General features: G+C 44.8%; 2 protein-coding genes across 5 annotated transcripts; one reads left to right on the top strand and one right to left on the bottom strand.

Annotated features, from left to right (window-relative positions):
- Positions 1-463: 463 nt before the first annotated feature.
- On the top strand, positions 464-13844 carry CFAP100 (cilia and flagella associated protein 100). 4 transcript variants are annotated; one of them, XM_069812146.1, is made up of 15 exons: positions 466-730; positions 1132-1218; positions 1584-1690; positions 3097-3289; positions 3937-4004; positions 4669-4832; positions 5452-5532; positions 6141-6322; positions 6401-6563; positions 8108-8156; positions 8732-8883; positions 9706-9841; positions 10314-10516; positions 12093-12183; positions 13147-13844. In XM_069812146.1, the coding sequence occupies exons 1-15, from the start codon at positions 664-666 to the stop codon at positions 13219-13221; spliced, it is 1818 nt and encodes a 605-aa protein (XP_069668247.1). In that variant the 5' UTR covers positions 466-663; the 3' UTR covers positions 13222-13844. The 4 variants fall into 4 exon arrangements, with proteins under 4 accessions (XP_069668245.1, XP_069668246.1, XP_069668247.1 ...); XM_069812144.1 differs by having other exon boundaries at positions 464-730; positions 6141-6563; positions 13142-13844; XM_069812145.1 differs by lacking the exon at positions 13147-13844 and having other exon boundaries at positions 464-730; positions 12093-12583.
- On the bottom strand, positions 13835-26761 carry ZXDC (ZXD family zinc finger C). The gene is made up of 10 exons (XM_069812143.1): positions 25580-26761; positions 24998-25150; positions 23956-24034; positions 23712-23842; positions 22581-22751; positions 21320-22005; positions 20507-20591; positions 18503-18675; positions 17094-17195; positions 13835-16043 (listed from the first exon to the last, which is right to left on the bottom strand). Exons 1-10 carry the CDS (start codon positions 26691-26693, stop codon positions 15957-15959), a joined length of 2781 nt encoding a protein of 926 aa, XP_069668244.1. The 5' UTR covers positions 26694-26761; the 3' UTR covers positions 13835-15956.

The raw sequence follows: 26761 nt of genomic DNA, 5'->3' as shown, positions 1-26761 counted from the left end.
ACCCCTAGAGAAAAATATCCCATTAAGTTATGCAAAGTTCAGAGACGTGAAATCTAAGCAACCAGTCAAGGAGGCTTTTGGAAAAGGTACTTCAAGAACTGAAAAGGAGACAGAAAACATTTGCGATGTATTCAAACAGCCTAAGTTCTACCTCAGCCTCTGTGCCTCATCAACAGCGAAAGTTTGACACCTCCAAAGAATAAGATACTAATTGGGCAGCTGCAGAAACACAGCCAATAGGAAACACGACGCACCAAGGACGTACATGGAAATTAGGCCAGATGAGTTTAGCTCAAAAGACATAAAAACTGGAGGCTGTTCAGAGCAAAAAAATGATGCTCTAAAATAGCCTTAAAACTAGTGCAAGCGGAAGAGGCTATTTTCTGCTGTGTCTTATACCAGTGCAGATCAGGAATGGTCCCAGCAGCAGAATTGCATCAATTGAACTAATACCTCACTGGACCCAGCTTGCTGCCTTTGTTGATTAAAGGATAACTTTAACAATGGTCTACCTGTTCTTTGTAAGTGAGATCATTACAATTATGCCTTTTCCCCTAGGACCCATAGCAAAGACTACAAAAAGAGACTGGATTCAGAGAAACAAAAAACTAACCTTCAACAGTTTGCCAGCCTAAAATTAAACACGACAGAGCTCCCTGCAGCATGTCTGTGCTGTCCAACAATCATTCAGCCTTATCGCAGGAAACCCACAGTGTTGAAGCAATTACTGGTAAGAGCTTTAGGGAGTAAAAATGTTGCTTGTGAACCAGCGATAGGAGGATGAAAAAGCTTGGGTGTGGATCAGAACTGGAGATGTGGGTGGAACAAGAGGCAAGGGACTTGAGTTGCTTATCTCCAAATTGCTTTGTCTTTGCTTTCCCATCAGTGTGCGTGTAAGGAAGACTGTGTTTTACACAGCTTTCACATAAGCCAGGGATGAACATCTCCTTTTTGGGGTCAGAACACAAATATTTTCCAGTTTACGGAAGATTTTGTTAATTCCTACAGGCACAAAAAGCTCAGTGGTTAAGATCCAGAAAGCCCCTAGGCCCATCACTGCTGTAAAACCTACTGTACCAGTTACTGGCAGGTCCCAACTGATTGATTTACTTACGATTTTCCTTGGGCCAGGGTCAAAGATGCCATCTCTACATACAGAGTCAACATCTAAAAGTCTCTCTTCCAAACCTGGAATGGAAACCCAGCTTGTGCTGTCAGGTAAGGTCACGATGCTCTGGCAGCTTTTCATTGTTAGGTCAAAGGAGAGGCCTGTATTCAGACTCTTCTGCCCACAATCAGATGAGATGGGTAAAATAGCTCCAGACTTACAAAAATCCCTGGCTGAAACACTGAGTTGATCAGCAAATATGGTCAAGTGGCATAAACAATATAAAAACCTCAGTAATACCACTGGCTTCTTATAAGCTCTATCTAGCTCCCTGCTCTTGATTCAGCATTTAGACATCTGCAGCTGTGAGCACAGCTGCCCCCCCTTCAGGCATGATGCAGCACATCAGAGTCCCTTTTCACTGGGTCCTAATACTCTGCCTCACATCTTCTACATCTTCATCCAATTTTTGCAGAAAGCCCGGAAGAGGATGAAGAAAACCCAATGAAAAATCCATTTACAATTCCTCCAGATGTTGATATTTTTTCAATAAGGGACAAGGAAAGAAAAAAGGCTAAGGCGGTATGTATACATGCTTTAGGCCAATGTATATACAAACAGTTCACTAGGGCAGGCAACCAACCAATATAATACCAAAATTTAGTGCACGAGAGAAATAATAGCTGCCAAATTCAGCTGGGATTCCCCCAGACCAGCTTCAAGTCCACTGAATTCCATGATGAGAGATTAACTTCACCAAGAGCAGATCTGAGCACAGGCTTGCTGGTTGCTAGCGCAAAATCTGGATATTGTCACTTTGTTTACTTACTTCAAGGTAGATTTACCACTCATTCCTGTTCTTGGAGAAGATACCTGCCAGTGCTGTTAGCACTGATTTCTACATAAAGCTTTGGTGCAAGATCTCTTGCTTTCCACTTCAACAGGCTTGGCTTTCTGCCTGGGAAGCTGTATTCCAATGTTTGGTGTGACCTTCTTCTGAACTGCCAATGAAATGAATGCCTAGGAAGAAGGATGCCATGGGTTTCATGCCTTAGGTTTCTCTCCTTATGATAGGGAATTGCAAACCACCAGACCAGAGCTGGGTCTCAGGAATGTCTTTTTCTTTCTTATTTCTGCAATGGCCTTTCCTTAGGGCATGCAGTCCAAAGGGGGTGGGAAGCCACGGAGATGTTGTCGCATCTCTGAGAGGTCTGATTGTTGCACGTGGTTGCCAAAGCCAGGCTGTAGTGTGGAAGCAAGAGGTCTTTGTTTCTAAATCACAAAGGGAGGGCTCCAAACAGGGTTAAGCAAGCCTCCTCACCTCACACTGATGACTGGTATAGTCTGGTTTTTGCTTGGGTTGAAGGTTAATATATTAAGTATGAGGAAGGGCTTAGGAAGAAGTGCACTAAGGATGTCTGCTGACTGATGTCCTTAGCTTAACCCATGCCCAAGCTGTGCAGACAGCAATGAATTACACTTCAGCCCACATGAAAGCACTGAGCATTAACAACCTTTTACACTCCAGAAAACTCTGGAGTGGGTTTGAATAGATCCTCTCAATCTGAACTTGAAGGTTTACATGCCTTTGTGCAAGTTAGACTGAGTTGGTATTGAACATTGGGCTGTCCTGTTGTTCCCTTTCACTAGGGGACTTGAAGGATGAATCTCCAAATATTTCCATTCTCTCCCAGGAATAATCCAGGAAGGAAAAATGAGGACACTGTGTAGGTACGAACTGGCACAGCTGGTGGCTGGATGCAGAATACAAATCAAGAAACCAGTGAGAACAAACACTAAGACATGAAATGTTTTGGTTGCCTCAAGAGAGAATATCATTGGGATTAGTCAGATAAACCAGGCAAACATGCATCAGCAGGGTATCAGTAGCCTGCAAATTTCTAGACTGTGAATAACCACTCATGTCTTTAAAAACCACAGCAAACAAAGCATGCAATCAAACTGTCCACATAACTGACTTCTCATAGGAACGTGAAAGGATGAAGACCATGAATATCCATGAGAAAATGACTTACTCCACTAAAATAAAAGCAAAGCAAAAAGGGTTCAGGAAAGCTCTGCAAAAGGAGGAAGAAGAGGAGGCCAGAAAACAGGAAACAAATGAAGAGAGACTGAAAACTCTTCAGGAGAGTCTTTCATGGAAGATAGCCATTAAAAAAGGTGGGGAACAGTCACTATCTTTGTAGTGGTGCTGCTCAGATGGGTAACAGCCTAAAGCAAAAATCAAAGAGGGGATGGGAGTAGCAGTTAGCTCTAGCTGACTGGTGAGCTCTTGCAGACACAATAGTTATATGCTGCATCTTGCCAACCTCTGTGTGGCTGGGCCATCTCCATCTCATGCACTTACATATGGAGCATGTATCACCACCACTGCAGTAGCCTGGGTTCCACCATCCCCTGGGGCCTTCACAGTAGCTGGGAGCTCTTGGAATCAGCTAGGAGTCAGCTGAAAGTTTGCAGAAAAAAAATGTCATGGAGACATTTCTACTAAGCTGACCTAAAGTTGGATTTTAGTGGATGTGGGTCTAGATTTTCTGCCTCTGACATGAGAAGTAGCTTTGCCATTGATGTCTAGAGGACATTGACCTTTGTAAGGATCAGATGCTCCACTCCATTCTACCTGGTTTTACTCCACAAAAGCCCATATGAAACTGATCCTAAACAAGGTCAAAACTATATTAAAAAAAACAGTATTGCTGGCTCCAATGTCAACCACATCCATGCTCACAGTAGCCTACATATTCACTGTGTTCTACCTTGGCCATATTTCCCCTTCTAGTCTGATCAACTTTATATCCTAATTTCAGATTACCCATTAGAAAAGGAGACCTTCCGTGACTACATAAATGACAGAAGAGAGATATTTTTACTTGAGGTACTTGGCTTTAAGAATGTTACTTTCTGTTAATTTAATTATTCTTCCCTGTGTTGCTTTGTTATGATTTTTTCCCTCTGAGATGCATTGCCTAGAGATCATACGAAGGAGGCACATCAGACCTCATGAACTGATTGTCCAAGTCCTGTGTTAAAGATAATCATAGTCTAGAGCCCAGCAATCCCCAACCAAGAAAGAAAGGAACATAGGTCATTTGCACCATCCAGTAGCAGCCATGCAACCATTTCATTTGTGAGATGCACAGACATACTGATCTTTTGGCTTCTGCTGCCCTATACATAAATTATAGCTGGGAGCCATTCTGAACTCAAAATAAGGGAGCTGTGCTGGAATATCCCCCTTATTCACCTCTAATATCGTGCTGTAACACAACCGAATCAATCTTTGTCAGCCAGGAGTTAATGCAGTGCTGGGACTTCTGGATTCCATCTGTAATTTCACTGCTTATTTGCTATGTTACTTCTGAAATATCTTCTGGCCTCTATGTACCTAGTTTGCATTAAGACACATACCTTGGTTTGAAATTCTTACCCTCTCCACCAACAACTATGGGGTAATAAGGTAACCAAGAACAAAGCTAAGCCAACATACCTTTAAAATCAACCAACTGATGTGACTGTGTTGCCTTTTGGGTTCATTTCAGTATGCCATGGCAGTAAAGCGAGATGAGATTCAAAGGATGGAGAACATAGCAAAGAATGAAGAAAGAAAACTGGAAAAGGCTGAATACTACCTGGAGAAGGATGCTGCCATGTTTGATGAGTTCCTGAAGGAGAACCACAAAAACTCTGTTCAAGCCCTGAAAATGTAATGGAAGTTGAGGGAACCACCCATGTGCTCTTTTGCGCTGACACGAGTCTTTTGCTTGACCTCCCTGCAGGGCTTTTGCTAGCAAATACTCTGTGTCTGAGTTTGCCCAGAGTTACAGTGCTGATGGCACTTCCTCCCCACGCATTCAATGAAAAAGAGGAAGGACAACAGCTGGGGAATCCCATCATTGCAAAAGCCCTTGGTTTGGCTGCAGCAAGGAACCTGCTGTTGACCCCACCACTTCTATTCTTCTCACAACACCCTTATGAGAGGGAGATGCTTCTGCCCAACCCCTCACAGCAGGAGCAGTCCCCTAAGTGAAGCAAGTTGAGCTCTTTGGCCCATTAGAGGTATCACGAGGGCAAAGCGGCAATTGAAGCTCAGCAGCAGCCAAATTAGGGAGGCCTTAACCTGGGAGTGTTCAGGGGACCCCACACTCTCTTTGCCGAGACAAGCAGGGCCTTCAGGCAGGAGCCAAGCATCACCTGGGATACATCTATAAGAGAGATTTCTAGTGCTCCCCCCACATCTTTTTGTCTGTTTTATATGCACCTCAATTCACTACCCACTTACTGCTAAATTGTTTTATGGCTTACGTTTATGCATTCTTCCCTAGTGCCGAAAAAGAAACTGCAGCAAAGACAAAGAAAATAACAGAGATCCAGGCGATCACTTCCCAAATAGAAGACCTCCAAAGGTAATGGTTGCACACTATTCCTGCCTAGCCTTTAACAGCCCCTACAGCGCTTTACCCTTACAGCCCTTGGGAAATAAGGGAATCAGGGAAAAAGATTTCTAAAAATGTTCAATTTTAAGACTCAAAATATTTCAGCTTTTGTTTTTCCAGATGCTGGCTTTGTTTCTAAAACAACTCAACTAGTTTTTAAATGGTGTTTTTTAAAAGTATAAATATTCCAACCCCAAAATTAAATCCCTAGTCTCAGATTAAAAACCGAACAAAACTAAGTAATGCATTTTAATGATGACCTGGGGAAAGAAAAAAAAAATTCCCAGTATGAGTCGAGCTGGCAAGATTTCTCACTAATTTTCAAGTAAAAATTCCCAAATTAGCACTCCCAGTGCCTTAGCAAGGGTCCAGCCACAGAGATGTGACCAGACAGCTTCCACATGAGGAACTACAGAGAGCACACAGGGCAGGTTCCCATTTGTCTTTGCATGTCCATGAAGACATGTGCCCTCTTGTCCCTTCTGTGGGTGAAGCTGAATGTCAAGAGTTAGAAAGACCCTGTTCAAACAGGGGCTTTCCTCCCTGCTAACAAACTTTTCCCACTTTTCTCAACCCAGTGATATATCCAGATTCAAGAATACTCTGCAGGAGTACAAGATGTACAGGGACTTCCTCTACCAACTATCTCCAAAAGAGTGGCAGGAAGAACACGGAAAAAAGCACGCAAAGGAAAAGGATTTGAAAAGAGCATCCAAAGCTAATGAAGAAAGTGCCTTGCCTCCCACCACTGCAGAGCAGGGTGAGTGCCAGGGAAGAGCTGCCCACTCCTCCCTGGGACAGCCCCATGCTCTAAGCGTACATCTCTTCTTGTCTCCAGGCCAGGGTCTGACAGCCGGGACAAACACCACCGGTCCCTGTGGTACCAGTCATATAGATGTGCCAAGTTCCCTGCTGTCTTCAAAAAGTTTGGATTTCAGGTCATTACATGGGATCAGGCCACAGCTCAAAAACTTTCTGAAGCCTCTATCAACAAGAAAACTGTAAGTACAAGACAATGCAAACAACAGACTTAAGTACTGTAGAGAACACTCAACTGACGGGGGGTCAGTGTAGAGGAAACCTACTCCTCACCTTTGCTGCGGGCATACTGAGATCTGAGTCTTATTGGAACAAATCAAAATACCAGTAGAAAGCCATCAGGTGTGCAAGTCAGTACCTATGTACCTACTCCGACAGAACCCCATCCTCAAATCCTCTGCTGAGAGGCCTGCCCAAAGAATTTGGGTCTTGAGGTAACCCCAGGAGGAATCATAGACCTTGGGCATTTGTCCTGCAGCAGAGCTTCTCTGCAGCCTATTTGTGGCCGAGATACTGGTTCCCACTGTCTGTCACAGCTGCCATGCAAATAGCCACCTATCGTTTTGCCTTTAATGAAGGTCCAGGGTCACTGTAGACCCACATTGCATTGACTGTCCACTTTCAGTAAGAGCCTTCGGACAGTACGTGCTGGGATGCAGGCAGAGTAACCCTGCTGTAACGTAGGCAGGGCCAGCAGAGGAGAGGCAGGTGGGGTATGAGACAGCTAGGACCAGCTCCAGCTTCTTGAGGCAAAGAAAGCAATTGCCTGGAAAAGCAAAGCGTGAGTGGCTGGTGAGTCTCCTAAGACCAAAAAACCCGGCTATCAATAGAGTTTGAAGTCATTGCTTGCAGGGCCAGTTCCTCCACCTCCACTCAGAGCGTTGCAGGTGCCGGGTTCTCCCAAGCGGGCTGCTGCATGCCACCCCTCGTGAAGGCACTGCAACTACTGGGCTGCTGCCACATGGCAGGAACGATGCAGACACAAGTGGGGCTGGCACTAAGATGATGCAAATGGAGGTTTTTCACCCCTCTATGGCACAGGGTGACAGATGCAAGTGAAGGTGATGGGCAGGCTCTGCTGCCAACATCAGTCGGGCACCTCTTGCCCTGCTCTTCCAGCTCTTGCGCTAGCTTGTCCCCGGGGCTGAGCAGGGAAGAAAGAGGCCATGCTGCTGGTTAATGGTAATAGGCTGTGCAGAGGAAGAAGCACTCAACAACCTTCTCCCAGGGCAGGTAAAAACTGCAGACTCCTATGGTGGCTACACCATGTTGTTTAGGAGCAGTACCATATCCCACACGGAGCACAAGGCTTTCTCTACACTTGCTGTGCTGCTGCCTAAGCCTTTTTAATAAGGCTCTTACCTCTGCCTTCTCATTGCCCAAGAGCCAAAGCCTCCCATCGAGTTTAAAGGCATTTGGATCAACACTCCCAGTTCAGGCTCATGCGTCATGTCCTGACCCTGCTGGGCAGCAGAGCCCGGAGCAGATCAAAAGGCAGCTTGCTTGTGGACAGACATAGCTCCCATGCTGCATGTTTGTGTGACCCCTCGCTCCTACTGACCCCCAAATAGCCCACAGCCACAGGGGGCCAAACATGTGAATGTACAAAGGACCGTTCAGGAGCAAAGAGCAACAGCAAACAACAACAGTGTTCCTAATTCACTAACAAGGTCTCCTTTGAGCTATCATTTCTCTAAGGGCCTGATACACAAAAATGCTTTTTCAGAAGTTCCTTGGAGGATGCAGAAAGCGAAACCTGCTCGGATGAAGATGAGGTCAGAAGTCTCATGTTGAACTATTTACACTTTCTGTTTGTCCTGTCTTTTATTGATGTTACTAATTTCTCACACCTTCTAACCATTCATTATGGTATTGAGGAGTTACTGTAGCCACTAATTATAAATGTATGTTTATACATTCATAAATGTTCATATTTTAGCAACACCTGTTATAAATACTTTAGTTTAACTCTCCTCTTCCACTTTCCAAAAACCTACTATCATCTCAAAGCTTGCCATCCCCCAACAAGATATGATGTCATATAATGGGAGATTTTGAAACTAGTGAAGTTACCGTTTTATGTCTGAAATGGAAGTTTTCCCACTCACAGATGTTTGCACCATGTTTTATTCCCCAAAATGCAACTTGTTTTGGGTGTGAGCTACTGAGGCAGCATAAAGCTACACACATGGCAGGAAGGTGGGAGACATTTCTAAGTGGACAGTCACAGACCTCGCTACATAGGAGAGCATTTGAACAGCCAGGGCTGGTGCAGACCAACCTCCATGTAGTTCAATGCAAAAGACGTTAGAGGAGGACAAAACCTCATCACGTGTGTTTTCCACTTCAGGAGCCTGAATTGTATTTTACTGATCCCCAACAACTGCTGTCTATTTTCATGGAGATGGAGGAAGAGAACTTGTCCTTCATCCAGAATTCCCAGGAGATGGAGGAAAGTTTGGACAAGGTCCAACATACTTTCATCACTACACATGAAAGCACGTAAGTGTGATCCTACAAGTGGTGGGAAGGGGTCCCTGTGCCCCAGCTTTCAAACATAAGTGACCCCCTCTTCCCCCCACTAGTACCTCACCATCAGGCTGCATGCTGCAGAGCACACATCAGGCTGTTCACGCAACACACAACAGAGAGTCTCTTTCTCATACCTTAGAGCCCAGCTGCAGCCCATCCAACTCACCATCTTGTGAGCTCCTAGGAAAGCGTCCCATCTATGTAATTTAGGAGAGGACTTGGGCTTGGCACTAGTTCCTTAGTCCTCAAGGCACAGGCTGGGGAACTGATGCATTTAGCATGCTGGAGTGGACATAAGCCAGAAGTATGGTGTAATTCTCATAAAGAAAGATCAAAGGAAGAAACAAGGCATGTCCTGGAGTGATCCAGACCAGCACCTATTTCAACTCAATGCCAACCCTTCCTAGAGGAAGCCAGCAGGGAACCCCAGTCTAATTGCGATATAGTATTTCTATGGCAGGTAGACACACATATTCCCATTTGAAGTGTAGCTTATCCACTTGTGAAAGTTCTTAAAGGTAATCTACTTCCCCCATTAACTTATTAAAAAATCCTGAATGTTTAGCTATGCTACTTATCCCTCCCCCACACCAGCACAGTAACTGTTATTCCAGAAAAATCACAAGTTCCCTCTGCTCGCAGAGCTGTGGGTGCAAGTGTCCCAGAAATGACATGAAGTGTTACCTCCATCTGCTGGCAGCAGGAGGGACGGTCCCAGGCTGGAAAGCAGCAGGGGAGTCGTGTGTTTCAAAGATGCCCTTTCGAAATAATCTCCTTTCTCTTCTGGCCTAGGGAGAAGGAGTTAGCAGAGCTGAAACAGCAGGTAGACACCCTCAAATCTTCCATTGCCAAGGAAGAAGAGAGAGTAGCAGATCTGAAACTCAAAGTTCACCTCTTTTCCTCTGGAGAATGCAAAGCTGATGACCAGGTACATCCTGAGATGAAGGCAAGGGGCGTTAGCGTGTGCGTAAATGGTTCTTCTCTGCCAGCCGTACCCATTTCGGGGAAAAAAAGCAGTGGGTCGCACTGGGGAGGGATCAGCACAGTTTCTCAGCAATGGAGCTACAGCAAGGGCAGGTTTGGGGCACTGCTGAGGCAGCAAACCGTGGCAAATGTGCCTGCTCCATGCAGGTGCTACGAGGTGGGAGTAGGGCTCACAGAGGCAACCGGGCAGCTGCAACCTGTCCCAGGCCACAGCAAAGCTGGGAAGATGAGACCAACAGAAGAACGGCTCAGTACAGCCATCTGTCCCAGGCACTGGTGCTAAGCAAACTGGGAAACAAGCAACTGAGTCTTATTGAGGGAATTAAATTGTACTGATTTCCTTTGCTTTTGGAAGGATGTTGTGGTTCTACTGGGCAGAACCCAGCCGTGCCTCTCACATCTCCTCTCATCTCTAGGACAAAATGCTCACAAGCCTGAACAAGAAGGTGCTGGAAGTCTATTGCGACTGCACTGGAGAAAATGAGGCAAACCTGCAGACAGTGCAGATGCTAATGGTGATAGAAAAACAGCTCAATGATTTACTGGACAACCTGGAAAAAATCCCACCAGCAAAGATAGAACAGGCTGAGAAAGCCAAAAAAAAGGAACGGAGGATAAGGTAAGACAAGACCCTCTTCTGGAAATGGGGTGTCTATTTTTAAATGTTGACAGCCAAAAGCAAAGCCACTGAAAGAGTCACATTTGTCAGATCAACCCAGGAAACTGTAACAGCAATCTGAAAGCCCACGTGACCAATCCATCCCATTTTACTTCTGTAAGGGTTTCACATTTATAGTACTTGCACCTCCCAATCAGTGAGCAGCAGCCCACAGCCACATTATAAAAGACCTGCAAGATACATTAGAAAAGGGCAAAATCTGGAAGAATAAAAAAAACCACACACAAAAAAACCCCCAAACAAAACCAGATTCAATTATGAGAATCATCATTTTAAGACAATTTGCAGTCACAATATTTAAACTGATTAAATAGAAAATTACTCCTCTGTAGTTATTTAACACACTGAAAGTCTGACATGCCCTGATACTTTGTCAGGCTTCAATAGGTACATGAGGGCATTTGTCCACAATGCCAGCTTTCAAATGTTTCTTCTACAAAACTCTTAAGTTTAACTTGTACCGTTAAATTAAACAGAAGCCAGTTAACACATAAAATTCAGGTTCTGAAATGAGACACATTGCTTTTGGCTCAGTTACACACATGAAATTTCCCCTCAAAAGTAGCAAAGGTGCAACTGAACAGTTGATTGTATCAGGCCATCCTCAGGTGAGTCTGATCCAACAGAGAAAAAAAACCAAAAATAGTGTGAGGATTTAAAGCCAGAACAGTGATATTTCCCCCCAACTTACTCTCTTTACCTTTGTAGTAGAAAGGGTTTGATGCTTCTTCCTGATGTTCTGTGAACAGTTTTGCACTCTTAACTTACAAAAGAAATAAGACATACATTTATTCTACTCTGGGGACGGAGAATTCAGGAAAGAATCTGACATCCCCCCCCACATGCCCCCCAAATAAAAAGCAAAACCAACCAAACAAAAAAACCCTTCAAAGAGCATTTAAAATTTTCCTGAAGATCACAAGGTTAAGAATTCACTTAGTCTCCACCACAGTGTTCCCTAGCTTCAGCCCATTTCTGCTCCAGTGCTTCATTTCCACAGAGAATTGGAGCCAGTTACCAGCATCAGCCACCACTGTGCCCATTTAGGCCAAGCAGAGCTCCATGGATGTAAAACCCTCCTACTCACATCTGTACGTTACAGAATTGGTTGCACTGGTGAGAACTTAAAACACAATAAGCATCATTCACCCACAAAACTGGTAAGCATCCCGATCAACCGTAGAGCATAAGTCACCTGCTGAAGGTGGTACAGAGCATGTCTGTAACCGAGAACAACCATCTGACATCTCCATTTGCAAAGCTTGACATGCTTTTTCCAGCCCTCGCTCCAGAAAGAGTAGGACCAACTGCAGCAAGTGTTTCCCTCTTACCACCATCACAGTAACAAACTCCAGTGTCAGCTATACCCAAACCCCTGGGCTCCAGCGGCCTCACACTGGAAGATGTAAGATGTAAAGTAAGACGTAATGTGAGTTGTTGATGCTGTGTGACAAAAGCGTATTTGGTGTAGCTGTACACCGCATTTAACCCATCCTTTATTTGCTCCCTTCAAAAGGCTCAGAGAGGAAAAGCTGAGACAACAGAAGCAGCAGCAGGAGGAAAGGTTGCAAAGGGCCCTGGAAAGATCACAGGCACCTGTAAAAATAGTAAGTACAGCAATCCATAGGAACACCTTGCCTCAACAGCCCACTTCAGAGGAGCTGGGGATACTTGAACATCAAGCATTTAAGGGAGGAGTGTTATTAGGGGCCTCCATAGCTGCGTGGGGATGGCACCATACTCAGGTGTAGCCCAATTTACAGGACTGATGTAACTTAAGCAACTGCTGGGAAGTCAGTTACACAGTGAGTTATTCCAGCTCAGTGTCCTTCCATCATCCTTCTCCTATCCGTCTGTCTTGACCACATGGCCCCTTCCATTACTTGCCAATTTTCTCAGTAAGCTCATTTCAACTTGCTAACTTGGCAGTATTAAAAAAAAGCATGAAAATCAGCAAATGAGAGACTGGGCAGCAGCAAGACACTCCCAAAATGGCAGTAAGGCCCTAGATCAGGTCAGCCCATACCATCAAACCATACCATTTTTGGCATGTTCCGCATTACACCAAACTGAGCGTTGGCTGCTTCAGAGGCACAGCGCAGAGCTTCAGGCCACGGCTCCTGCTGCACATTTCCCAGGTCAACACGACAGCGAGGACATCCCAGTGCTCAGTCACACACCAAGCCAGTGACGGCACGGGCGATTGCCAACAGTCCCTGCCCCTTTACCCGAGGTAAAATACGAGGGTTCTGCAACCTCCCTCCGGTATTTCTTTGGACTTGCACCTTCCCTTCAAGACAGTACAAATAAGGCTTTAGTCAGAAACCAGTCGCAGGTGCAACAGTACATTGTAGAAGCTGAGGCATGAGCACACGCACAGCCTTCAGGTGCTTGATACTCGTTTTCTAACAGAAAAAACACTGAAACCTGCCTAGAAAACAGACAGCGAGGTGCCACGGCCCCATGCAGCGGGAGAGCCTGGCAGCATGAAGCAGCTTTAGCTGCGTGGTTCAAACGTGCTATGCCAACACAGCACTGATGCACACACCTCTTCTTCCTCTGCAGAGCAGCAGGAGGCTGATGTTTCGTTCCAGCCCACCTGCCAGGAAGGAGAAGAGAAAGCACAGCCAAGAACAAATGGATAAGGAGAAGGAAGAACAACTCTATTATTTCACTTGACAGCACAGCCTTAACCACAGCATGTAGGGCTGATGCTGCTCCAGAAAGTTTTTCATAGATCTACATTGTTAGTCTTTGCCCAGTTGTTGAACTTCACGGTCCCATGAAACGCTCTTCTTCTCCTACCCTAAGATCTCCTCCTACCCAAAGATCCCAGGGAAAGTTGCTGTGGCAGGCAACCCCTTTCCCCCCTCCTCTATTGATCTTTCACCCAAGAAAATAAATCAAAATCTCTCATTTTGCTAGCAACAATGCTTTTCTCATTCAGTTTTTGATGCAAACAGCACTATCGCTACAAACCTGACTAGTGAGATCTATTGCAGACATGGGTAACAATCTTTGTCATGGCACAACTAAGCCAAGCACCTGCCAGACATTTATTATAATCGCAAATCTGTTGAAGGACTATAGAAATGAAGGCTATGCTTTAATCCAAAGGATGGGTTTCATTATAGACTCCACCCCACTACTGTGGAGAAGACGCAGGCAAAGGAAAAACAAAAGTTCTGCAGAAATCAAGCTAACAGTTAGCTTCATGTCAGGTGCAGCCATACAAAGAACAATACCCAGTGACAAACGGACAATAAAAAAAAGCTTTATTAACCCTTTTGCACCAGCAGTTCTTCAGGTATCCATTGCCAGCAATGGAGTGCAAGCCAAGTGATCCCATTTTCGGCCCCAAGAGGTTAGCACTTTACATTCACTTACAAAGCTGAGTGAGTGAGGTACATTTTCAGAAGTAGAAAGATTTGGTTGCAAGTCCCATAAAAAGATGGAGTGTTCCTTGGCCATTTTAATAGATTAAGAACTGGTATGGTCCTTGAGAACAGAATAATGCAGGCATTTGGAGCAAAAAGTGTCTCAGCTTCCAGAGAGAGCATGGTGACCACTAGAGCAAGACCCAGTAGTCCCTTCGGCATGATTCCTCCTCAACCTTTCTACCTCTCAGGAGTGGATTCCATGCTGCAGTCACAGCCACCAGGTAGAAGATCTCATCTACCAATTAGTTTGGTTCAAAAACCCAACCTGAGAGGGTTAAGAGATTCCCTGGACATAAGCTGTAAACTCAGGATGAGGGAACAGAAAGACCTCAATGCTCAGTTCAGCTAAAGATAGAAAAATAAAACTGGTTCAACCAGAGGATATAATACTGCCTACAAATCAGGATCTGAAGTTGAATGTAACCTGTATGCTTTTTTTCTCCCCAAGTCTTCAACCAAAAAAGCATTTATCTGGACACATACATAGTTCAAAAGGCACAGGAAGTAAAAGCATTTCTGAATGACCTCGTGTGAATTCAACATCAGTATAACTGTAAAATAAATAAATATGTGCAAGATTAGAAAGATCACAACGTTCTCCTGCATGACATATCTTATTTCGTAAAAAAAATACACATACGTGCATACACACACACCTCATTGAGAATAAAAAACAGTACATACACCCTTTTATCAAACTCCTATACATAATTTTACAGGCATTCAGTACATCACCATAAGAAACATTTAAATTACTACCGTAAAATGTAACCAAAGCATGTTTTTTTTTCCTATACAACCCTATATTTATTTATGTGTCTGCAATCCAGATAAGTACAGTACATATAACCTCTCCTCCAGCCCCCAAGAGAAACTGCTGTTTTTCAGTGGGGCAAATCTTCCTAGGTAACAATTCTTCTTCCCTCATAAAATACTCTGACAACTGCTTATTCTGTAAACCAGCTGGAAGCTCCACGTGCACGTGACACTCTAGGATATCAATAAAGAACAAGTGTTAACAGTGTTCAATTGAAAAAAAACCAAAACAACCCAAAATAAAAAGGTAGTGGCCAGTTTACAGGTAACTTGGCAGCAGTTTATAGATGAGATAAAATCAAGGTGCTTAAATTTACGTGACAGTCAACATTCCTCCCAAAAAAGGGAACACAAACATAAAACAAACCTCTCAGATGCTGTTGGACTCTTAGATAATCACTTACAGTGAGTACAGATCTATTGCAGTTTTCTTCTTAAAGTTTTGCTGGAAGAATTCAGCAAAGTATTTGGGACACAGGAGCAAGGAAAGGGAGAAACTCAACATGAGCTACAAACTGATTCACAGCTAAGTTAACATTTAGAGTCTAACTTTCTAAAAAAAGATTTTAGAGCATCTCATTTTCATGGCGTAGGACATTAATTTTGTTACGTATTACATTCCAGTTTTCTGCCAAAACACAGGGGCCGAAAAATTATTTTTTTTGTGTGTGTGGAAAACACTTCCAAATTTTAGCTCTTAATTCCTCAATGCCACTGGCTCCAGCAGGAGACCAATGGAAGGAAAGTTTTAACTGTCATAGGCAGGATCATAAATTTGTACTTGTTAGCTGTAGAATACTTGCTTTCCTGTGAAAACAGTAAATATTACCTCAGTTTGAAGTTTAATACAGTACTTCTCCCTGAAACAACACTGTACAGCAGTCTGCCTCAGTCTCTCCAACACCAGGCAGACAGGGTATCTTACACAGGCACATCAAGTGGGATTTACATTTTTTTAAGAAAATCTTTCAGCTGCAACTGTCCTTAGCAAATTGCAAAGAGTGCAACCAGAATCCAGTACTCCTGGTTTTCCTATTTTCCTTGGAGAAAGACCCACACAGTTATCTCACTCTGTTAAGACATGATTGCCCAATCTGTTTTCAAGTAACTGTTCTTAATAATGGTCATTCCAGATCCTGTAAGTTTATTGTGCTTCCAGTGAACTGAGAGTTATCAGAACCTGCATCATCTTCAGTGGAATTGTGTGGTTCCTGTTAAAGCAAACAGACAGCATGAAGAGTTCAGTGCTTTCACCTCTAGATGCTTGTAACGCTTAGGAGTAAGATTACCTTGACATTTATCCAACACCAGAGAAATGCTCTGCATGGTTTAGAGGAAACGCAAAGCTTTCCTACTTTGGGGACACACTCAAACAGTATCGCTACAGTTCTTTGGAACACTTCAGATGAGCATTACTAATGGAGACAAATTTAAAATCACTGACTATTTGCTTTTCCTCTATTAACTCTCTACCGTGGCCAAGAATCCTAGTACTCTTCTTGTATTTCCAGGTTTATCACGGTAAGATGCTCCTCTTAAATACAAAAGCTTTATTTTCTATCCGGGAGAAGCACACGCAGTAAGAATAACTGCATTGCAGAGTTTATCAAAACCAAAGCCCCACATGGTCAAGTAGAAAACATGATTTACGTACATGCTAATCATTCATTGCTGCTCAATTCTCAGCTGCTCCTGTTCACTAACATGCAGTTTACTGGAACAGCAGATAACAAAATGTTTACGCAAGAAGCTATATGAAGCTTTCTGCGTTCAAACAACACTGACACTCAGTAGTTAACCAAGGGCAAGTAGTGAAACCAGAGACTGTAGAAGCAAGCAGGCTTTTTAATCTAACTGCCATTCCCATATAGACACTGCTCTGAAATCTAGGCTCAGGATTTTATTTCCCACTTCCCACCCTTCCTGTAGCCTGTGACATAATCAATTCTGATCTTCTTTCTTGAGCCACTTAGTATCTGCAGGATGGGATCAGGAAAACAGGGATGGGGCACTTCAGCAATAAATGAGTAACATTTAGTTATTCATTACTCTGTAACAGAGGAAGAAAAACAACGACCTATGACATGTCGAAGGCTGGTAACATACACAAGATAAATCTTGCAGTGCAGCTTTCTGCTTCGAAATTAAACTCCCAATGGAAAACAAGGCATTTTCATTAGGCAGAACACCAGAGTGTTCACAGTAAACTGTCTTCACTTTCAAGCTAGGCAATAAAACCCAATGGCTCTGACATGCTGTACCTGAAGTATGTGAACAGGTAAATCCACTGTAAGCTGAGAATGTGACGAGGAGGACTGAGAGCTCAGCTGAAAGGGCAAATCTCCCTCTCCCGGGGAATCATCCTGTGAATGCAGAAACGTGATGCAATTACAAGACCCCCAAGCATCTCAGCACAATATGCCTAATCTCACTCAGCCTCACAATCTTATAAAAAGCTGATAAAGCTACTGCACTGTACTAGTAAGGGCTAGACCCACAAAGATATGTGGAAAGCTAACTACCACTTAAATCTGAGCCTAGCTCAGTGTACGACCTATTATCCTATTATAATCAACCAGGAAAATTGGCAAGATCTGAAAAGGAAGGAATGGTTCATCTTCCAACAAACATAACACTCAGAAATACGCAACAAGTTTCATCATCTTGTGTGAAGCTGATACTTAACATAAAAGTTACAAATGTTTACACCCATCAGAAAACTAGATGGAGAACTCTGTCCATAGCTTCCACCATACCACACATTGTTAGGAATAAAGTGGAAGAAACTTACCCTCTCTCTGGATACTATACAGATATACACTTGGCCAAAAGCATATTACCTACCATGCTCCACTCATCAGCCCACATCGATTACCAGGTATTCTTAGAAAAAAAAATCTTAAGCTTTATTTCAACAGTTTAGAGAAGTAACAGTTTAGGCTGAAACTTCATTTTGCAGGAATCTTTTCATGTCAGTCTCACTTACCTTCTATGTGAGAGAGGGGTGGACTAATGTAAGAATTTGTGAGGGTGTCAATAAAGAAGATGACTGGAGGAAAGAGTCATACTCCCATGGACCCCCTAAGTTAATGCATGTTAGTAATCCCTTCCTTTTGCAAGAAAAATTACCCCATACTTTGGGACAGGACTGTAGCATCTGTTTTGCTGCTCTCATAACTGCCTGTCCAAACTAGGAAATTCCTAAGTCCTTGAAGGATCACAACTCTCACATGCAAAATGGAAGTCTGCTAAAACCCTTAGTTCCACCACAGTGTTTCCCGCATCAAGTGTATCCAGCCTAAGAAGCTGTACAGGATAATTCCCTACAGTTACAGTGCCCATATGTTCCAGGCTGGACTGAATATTAGTACTAAACCAAATAAAAACATCTTACCCATTTCCACAGTGCATCTGTTTGGGCCCCCAGCAGTTGTATGATTGAACCAGCTCTTTTTCAGGCATTTCTAGATCTCTCTAAAGCCTGTTTCATATAAACTTCCCAGGAAAGTGCTTCTTGCAGGCAAATGCCCTAATGCAGTATGGTACATACTGCAGATCTCAAGATCCCACCTAGGGGCAGTAGTACCTGAGTTCACAGATAGATTCTTCCCTAAATGTGCCAGTTTGGGTAACGGAGAAGATTAGCATGTTTTTCCTCTGCAGCTCTTACCTGAAGAAGCTGAATTTGCACATACTGGGCTCCAGTGGCAGGGTCCCTTATTGTCAGCCCTCCATTTGGCAAAACTATGTTGCCACCCAGCCGACTGCCAGGAGTGGACGATGAGAAGTTGGTAGGGCTTACTTTACCACCCTTGGTTTTCCTCTGACCAGAGCCAGATGCCCCTAAAAGACAGGAATTTTAACATTGAGATGGTCAGAAGCAATTTGCTGAAGTTTCCTGCTAGTATTTTTCAATTTTATGCAGTTATTGACACTACACAGCTAACGTTTGGAAGAGTGCAATATAATTAAGCACCATCTGACAACTGCTAAAAGGCCAGAGAGCAATCAGCTGATGAACTCCAACTGCTGACTGAGCATCTTTTTACATGAATGCCATTAAAACCACATCACAAACTGCTAAGCTTAGGGCTCACCCCTGTGGTAGCACAGAAATATAAGCATATTTGTGGAATTATAGGAAGGAATTAGGAAGTAGAACTGCATTTTCTATTTTTAATTGTGCAACTCATTTCCTGAGAAATCATGTATATCATTTTTCCAAACTGTAAAAAAAGCATAGTGAAGCTCATCTATTTCCAGACAGATTTCAAGGACTGTTAGGTAGAACGGGCTACAGAAGTACAGCTCTCCCAACCTTAAGCATTTTTCAGTTTAAAACAAGACAAACCAGCTGCTTGTATCACAAGCTGAAAACCAAAAACCTAATCTAAATAAATGTAAGGATACAATCCTGACAGCTGTTTCAGGGATGGTTTTCTTGTTTTTTAAATGTGTAGTAAATAAAAGGCTTGGATAACTTCTTTTTAAACACTGAACTTCCCTCTACAGTGTTCATTCAACCTAGTTAAACCAATTAGAAATACAAGACTCTTTAGACCACTTTGAGAACCACACAGAAGCATTAAGACAACAGTTGGTGAAAAGTGGACTACTGGGAGTCTTGAGTAGGAACAGAAATAGGAATTTTCTGTGGTCATTTTAAGAGACATGCAGATTAAGTGCAATCATCTTTTTAAACTAATGTCCAAAAGACATGTTTGATGATACGTGCACATTTGATAATACAAACACACTTAGAACTAGCTTCATACAGCAGTTATCCTTCAGTGTGATGATTCACTGAACTAGACAGGATGTATGCAAGTATGTCTTTTACAAATATAGAAACATGACAGTGCTCAACTCAGAACTAGTCTCTTAACTCACCTGAAAAATTATCACCTTGATTTTCAGAGGTGGAAGGTCTAAGAGACAGCAAGGAAGAACTAAACTATATATACATATAAGCAATATTATGAATCATATGTAAGCCCCAAGGGTAGACACAACTCAAACACCTGAGCTTGTGCAAGTCTAGTGAGCCACGGACCATGTTTGATCTGACAAAGTAACGGTGTATAATTCACATCAGACAGCTTTGGAGTCAAACTACAGTTTAAGAGAAAGAGGACGCATCTGGAATCACGACCTAAACCTCGCCCTGCACAAGAACTCTCTACAAGGCTAAAACCTAAGAGAGAGGTTTGAGTATTTCTAGACAACGAAGAAATAAATTCCTTAACGCTGCATACACGCTGTTACTAAGTGAAACACAGAAGCAAAACAAATCCAGTCAATGTTTTCATTGTCTGTACTGAGTAAAAGAGAAGTCACTAGGTAAGACCAAAAGCATAAACAACACAAAGTGACCTTGAATTTTTTTTGTTTTAATAAGAAAATAAAAAGCAGATGAAGAGATGGAGGGATAGCGTCTTGTTAACAGTCATGAAACATATGGTGCAGATTTCTTTGTAAACTTACTGTGAATTTGATATTCCACAGAACGTGATTATCCTGAGTAACAGATGGTATACCACATGCATAATTATTTTAACTAGCAATAAACCAGATGGGATATTTAAGAATGTACTCAGATACCTACTCCCATTTCACTGCCAAAACCCCTAAATAATTGTATTTAGTAAATTTAACAAAATTTATGGCTTCTCACCTGTGCTGCTCCCATTCCCTTTTTGTTTTCTTTTCTTGGCTAGCTGAATGGCTCTGTAGTCTGTTCTTGCAGACCCACTGCTCTCCTAGCAAAAAAAAAAAGCCAAGAGATACAAAGTTTTTTGAATGCAAGAACAAACCAATACAATGAATGCAGACTAATGAGTTCTCAGTTACAGTTATCTTTTATACTGCAAACACTGAATTCTAGTTTCCCATGCTCTTCTGATTAGAGTTTCAATAAATTCCCCGTATATACTTAATATCCAGAGTTCAACACAAAAAGAAGTTAGCTCCACATTTGTAAGTGTTCAGATTTTAACAGTGTAAACATTTACTTTGTCATGTAAATAGAAAACTAAGTCTGCAGTAATGTAGTAAAGCAGAAAGGGAAGTGTACCTAAAACAGGGATGAGGACTGAGACGAAAATGTCTCAGTCACTCTCCCAGCACAAATCTTTCCCTGGAATGAAATGCACAAGACATACCATGTATTCGTGGGTATTCCTGTAAATTCCACTTCATCCTCAGACAGATGGCCGCTTATTTTTCAATCCCTTATTTTGAAAGGTTCTCCCTTAACTCTCCCCACCAGAATTCTAGTATTTCTTAAGAGAACTTATCACCACACTGAATCTACTGACAACACATTATTCAACATAACATTCTACATCCCTCATCAAAAAAAGTCAAAACGCATGATCTGCAGAATCTGAGAGAAAGGTCTCTCTATAAGCTATAAGTAGCAATGGATACCTCCAAAGTCAGGGTGTCTCAGTCATCTAGGGGAAAAATGAATACAGTTACTGCATACCAAAAATGAGCTGCCAGTCACTGTGCCAAGATCCATTTCTTTCTGTGCACTGTAGCTCCCTGGAGGGTTGGAGAAGACGAACTGCGTCACTACTTTGCTGCCCTCTTGTTGACTAACAACGTCCGAGCTAGGAAGCAAATTACGTTCAACTTTAGTTGGTGTTAGTAACTCAGGCACATTGGTACCGCCGAGGCTACTAGAAGGAGTCAAAGTGGCTGTGTCGATTGTTAAATTATTGCTGGACGTCAAACCATGCACATCTTGACCGGAATTCCTCACCGACAGGGATGCTAGCGAACCCAAGGCTTCTGCATTGACAGTCTGTACGTCATCCAAATTTAAAGTGCTTTGCTGTAGAACTGTTGCACTGGTTCCCAGCAAGAGAGAACTGTCCAAGCTTTGCGGCATATCGCTGCTAGCCACCAGTATCAAGGGATCGACTGCTTGGCTTAAAGAATTGTTACTGACAGGTAGGTTTCCTCCAAGCGTTGAGCCCACCGAAGCAACATCGATCGTGACGATTCCAGAGTTCACCAGCGCCATGTCTGTTGCAATTCCAGAATTGTTACTAGACACGTTGGAGAAGAGGGATACAAGGTCTATGTTGCTGAGATCACTCTGTCCCGGACTAGTGAGTTCACTGCTGGGTGTGAGTGAGCTGGTTGCTTCAAGCTGAGTTAGGAGATCTGGAAGAGAAGGGTTTGGTTATAAGACAGACCTTTCATCAGACAATGGGGAGGAAAAAATATGAATGCTCAAAGGAGGAAGCTTTGAACTCTAGATTCTCAGCCTACTAAAACACTTCCCAAATTCCCTGAAAGCACATTTAAGGAAAAGAAGCTTACTGAAATGAGTTCACTACTTTATTGAGAAATTTCAGTTACAAAAGCACTTGCCAAAAGGCAGGCAGTCCAGACTAAGTTAGGTTGTAAAGGAGTGGAAAAAGGAGTGCAAAAAGAAGTGCTTTCAGTCCTTCCTCATATTTTACAGATGGCATGGAGAAGGACAAGCTCTACTTCATTCAAAAAAGCTGCAACTTCTAACAATTTCACGCAGGTCAGGCTCAAGTCTCACCTTCTGATACTCAGTTACAGGTCCCACTGAAAATTTTAGTGGGGGGAAAACCAACTGCAGTCTTGGTGATGATTCTGCCATTCATATCAATGGGGCTCATATTTCAACATCAGTAAATACACATTTTCCTTAACAAAACATTTAGTTTTTCCATTGCACCCTCTACAGTTTGAAACAAATACTTTACCTGGGCTGAAGTTATGCTGTTTGACCATGTGTGTCTTCATACTATGTTTGGAAGTGAACAATTTATTACAGCTGGATACAGGGCAACGAGTCTTTAATGAGTCCACATCCTGAAGATGCTTTTTGGAGTGAATATACAGGCTACTTCGTGCTGAAAATTTTGCACAACAGCCTGCAAGAAGATATACAAGACTTTAAAGTTTCATCTAATTTCAGTCTGATGTCCGTATTTACTGTCTTAACAAAACAAATCAGAGCAGCTCTGCAGAACTCTATTTGCAATTTTGCAGCACCTGTGCATACATTCAGAGGAGTCAGAAGAAAGCCAAATATGCATTTCCTCGTGTTACCTCAAGGACATCTCAGTGGGTAGGATAGTTCAACAATCTGTTTCTGACAACAAGAAACTCTTAAGTCATTCAGTGTAATGCACAACCTTTCTCCACTATGGCATGTCAAATGTAAACTCTTCATGACAACTGCTGGCAAAACCATTAAAAGGAGAAACAATCACCAAGTAGAGCTGCTTTACTTTATGAAGCAAAATATTCCAGATCAGATCCAAAATCTTTGCTCCTGGAGTCCTACCAAAGTGATGGAGGTAGTGCCAAGAAACCCTCGGAGCATCAGCAAGCCTTCCATATGACCAGAACAGATACCAGTCACACAGCCATCCACCATCTCAGCAGCAGAGGCTACCACAGCACAACCATTGAACACTTGAGATGACATGTCGCAACAGCAAAAACAATGCCTTGAAGGCGTTGAACAAGACCACTTTTCACTACTTCTGATTAATCAAGTGAAAAAGCTGAGCTACACAAGCTGAGTATCAGAAGTATGATTTTCCAGAATAAAGTAGTCCTGTTCATCATAAAGGAAAAAAAAAGAAAAAAAAAATCAAGCTAGAGCATGAACCAATGTTTTCTCTGCAATCCATCCATAAATTTCAGAACAATCACTCATTCAGTTACAATGTCTTCTGTTTAGTCGTACCTCTTCAAACTCTGTTAGAAGACTCATCTAAATTGTTCCAATCCTGTAATGAGCTTGCATTTGGGGAAAACGCACACAATCTTTAGGCAATATACACACTGGTTACCAGTTAACACACACAAGAGTAGAACAATACCTTCTACTGGACACTCAAATGGTTTTGTACCAAGGTGAGTTATACTGTGGCCTTTCAAGTGTTCTGCTCTTGTGAAGGACTTCCCACAGCCTTCTACTGGGCACATAAATCTCCTGTCATCTTCATGTTTCCTACAAGGGAAGGAAATTGCCATTGGCATGATTTAATCCACTGCTGCTTAAGTACTGGAAGAAAAACAAACAAACAGCAAGTGACTTAGGACAGTATAATCAGAAAAGGCTACCTTTTATGTCTCAGCAGCTTGGACATACTGGTGAAAGACCAGCCACAACCTTCGAAGTCACAGATGAAAGGCCTTTCACCTTAAACAAAGAAAGGTTACATTAATAATCTAATACGGAAATACATGCTGCTACTAGAAAATCTCTAAAGCTGCTTAAATTGAATTAATTTAAGACAAGAAGACTCAACCACCCTCTCCTGCAATTCACCACAGGGTGCTGTGATGCCCCTTCCCTCTCGTACAATCCGCGCCTTCTTTAACTCAAGGCCATTGCATCCTTCCGTATGCATCAGGGTGCATAGATAATTATCAATCTATCTCATATTAATCCGAGTTATCTTGAAGGTGCTTCAATAACCAATAACAGCATTATTCAAAACAGAAACGCAACTGAAATGTTTTTTCCTGTTTTCACGACCTGTGACTATATGTTGATTACAATACAGTGAACTCCGTGGTTGGTTTCCATCACATCTATGAACTTAAGAAAAATGACACTTTAAAAAACCCCAAAACACAACAAAACCCACACTGTAAAGCCACGAAACCAGAAAAACAGAGGACAGTAGAGACTATACACAATTGTCTTTAAAACATTAAAAGGCTGGATGTCAGTTTAGCAGTGGTCCTTGCAAGTCAGGAGTGCCTGAGTTGAAATTTATCTTCTTGCTGTTCCAAACCCTGGTACATAACATTCCACATGTTCTGAGAGTTTTTTAGCCGTTTGTTCTGACCAAGATCAGAATTTACACAGTTTTGAATGTTTACGAACTTGGGAATAGAGCTAGGATAATTTTTCTGAACAGAGTTCAGGCGCCTAAAGCCACAGCTTTGCATGTTCGTAGCCACGTTGCCTTTGGCAAGTTCATTCAGCGGACTCCTACCCCCCAGAAGGCCAAGAACCAAATGTTTTCACTGACCCCAAATAACTCCTGTCACCCATTCTCCCTTCACGACTTTCAGTTTTTCCAGCAAACTGAGTCCGCTCCCCACATACTATCTTGCATGTACTTGCCCAGGTACAAGTCACCCTCATGAATACCTGTGTGACTCCTCATGTGGATTTTCAGTCGGCAGGCTTTGTCATACTGCTTGTTACAGCCAGGGAACGAACAGGAAAACTGCTCTTGCTCTCTGTAGTGGGCTCGATTATGAGAGAATAACGCACTCACTGTGATAAACGTTCTTTCACAGCCTGGGGAGAGAAGGGAAACAGCGCGTCAGCTCGATACAAAACCCAGTCGGGAGAACTGTGTTCTTTTCTCCCTCCCAACTTTTAGCGGGGGACCTTCGTGACCCTGTTTCCAGCGTACGACATCCCGGTACGTGGAAAAACCCAACAGCGCAACGCCGAACTACGTGACTCCCAGGCGTTACGATTATTTACCCGAGGCGGGCAACCAAAAGGCGCGCAGCCCGGTTTAGGGCAGAGGGCTGAAGCCCCGTGCTGTGGCAGTCCGAAGCAGGCGTGGACCGGGGGCCTTCCTCGACGCTCGGGCGTCCCGAAAGGCGAGGAGGGGCAGCGGCGAGGAAAAGCAGAGAACTCCGGGGATCCCCCCCTCCCCCGGGCGAGCTGTTCCGTTCGGAAGGGCAGGGAGGAGGCCCGGCGGCGGCGGCTTCTTACCGGGGAAGTCGCAGCGGTAGGGCCGCTCGGGCTCCTGGTGGCTGCGGCGGCGGTGGGCGGCGAGGCGGGCGGCGCTGGGGAAGCGCTGCCCGCACGCCTCGCACTTGTGCGCCGCCTCCTGCTCGTGGGCGCGGCTGTGGGCCCGCAGGTTGTAGACGGTGGTGAAGCGCTTGGCGCAGCCCGGCGCGGCGCAGGCGAAGGGCCGCAGCTTGTCGTGCGAGTGCAGGTGCCGCCGCAGTTTGTAGGCCGTGGCGAAGGACCAGGCGCAGCCCGGCACCGGGCAGCCGAAGGGCCGCGCCGCCGCCGCTCCCCGGCCGTCCTCCCCGCCGCCGTGCGCCGAGAGGCGGTGCAGCCGCAGCTGCTGCTTGCGGGGGAAGGCCTCGCCGCAGCGCGGCTCCGGGCAGGGGAAGGCCGGCGGAGAGCGCGGTCGCGGCCCGCCCGGCGGCTCGGCGGGGCTGGCGGCGGCTGGGGGCGGCGGCGGCGGCGGCGGAGGCGGCGGCGGGGCGGGCGGCGGCGGCGCGGCGCCCGCGGCCTGCTCGGCGCCGGGCCCCAGCGTCAGGACGCCGTTCTCGATGCGCACCACCAGGCTCTGGTTGTTGATGGTGATGGTCCCCGAGAAGGAGCCGTCCTCCGCCCCGCCGCCGCCATCGCCGCCGGCGGGGGGCAGCGGCGGCGGCGGCGGGGGAGGAGGAGGCGGCGGCGGCGCCGAGCCGGGGGCCTCCTCCGGCGGCTCGGCGGGCGGCGGGCCGGGCTGGGCGCGCCCCGCTTCGCCGGCGGCCGGGCCGGCCTCGGCCGCGCCGCCGCGCACCACGTTGAAGACGAGCAGGAGCCCGTCGCTGTCGGGCGCGGGCCCCGCCGGCGGCGCGCAGGGGCTGGGCGCCGGGCTGGCGCCGGGCTCCGGCTTCTCCTCCACCAGCAGCACCGGGAAGCTCACGTAGAGGCCCGACGCGGCGGTGCTGGCGGCGGAGGAGGAGGCGGCGGCGGCCGCCGGCTCCCAGTCGGGCGGCGGCGGCGGCGGGCGGCGCGGGGCGGCGGGCGGCGCGGCGGGGCCGCCATGTTGGGCGCCGGGCCGGGCCCGGGCCGCCTCCGCGGCGGGCAGCCCCTGCGTTTCCATCTTGGGGGTCCCTGTAGCAGCGGCTGAAACCGGAGCCGCGGGGCGGGGCCGGCGCGGGCCAGCGGGGA

The sequence above is a fragment of the Haliaeetus albicilla genome, chromosome 24 (genome assembly GCF_947461875.1).
Source record: "Haliaeetus albicilla chromosome 24, bHalAlb1.1, whole genome shotgun sequence".
Classification (NCBI taxonomy): Eukaryota; Metazoa; Chordata; class Aves; order Accipitriformes; family Accipitridae; genus Haliaeetus; species Haliaeetus albicilla.
Note: the sequence above shows the minus strand (reverse complement) of the source record. Positions and strands in the feature narration are given on the sequence as shown.

What these genes read in the sequence shown, in the direction of transcription:
- CFAP100 (XM_069812144.1), top strand. Translation starts at nt 664, where the DNA reads ATGTCTGTGCTGTCCAACAATCATTCAGCCTTATCGCAGGAAACCCAC. An exon ending in AACCCAGCTTGTGCTGTCAG is followed by an intron (nt 1,219 to 1,583) that starts GTAAGGTCACGA and finishes CAATTTTTGCAG; the next exon opens with AAAGCCCGGAAGAGGATGAA. An exon ending in AAAGAAAAAAGGCTAAGGCG is followed by an intron (nt 1,691 to 3,096) that starts GTATGTATACAT and finishes GACTTCTCATAG; the next exon opens with GAACGTGAAAGGATGAAGAC.
- ZXDC (XM_069812143.1), bottom strand. Translation starts at nt 26,693, where the DNA reads ATGGAAACGCAGGGGCTGCCCGCCGCGGAGGCGGCCCGGGCCCGGCCC. An exon ending in ACAGCATAACTTCAGCCCAG is followed by an intron (nt 22,006 to 22,580) that starts GTAAAGTATTTG and finishes CTTCTCTTCCAG; the next exon opens with ATCTCCTAACTCAGCTTGAA. An exon ending in TGCAAATTCAGCTTCTTCAG is followed by an intron (nt 17,196 to 18,502) that starts GTAAGAGCTGCA and finishes CTGCATTCACAG; the next exon opens with GATGATTCCCCGGGAGAGGG.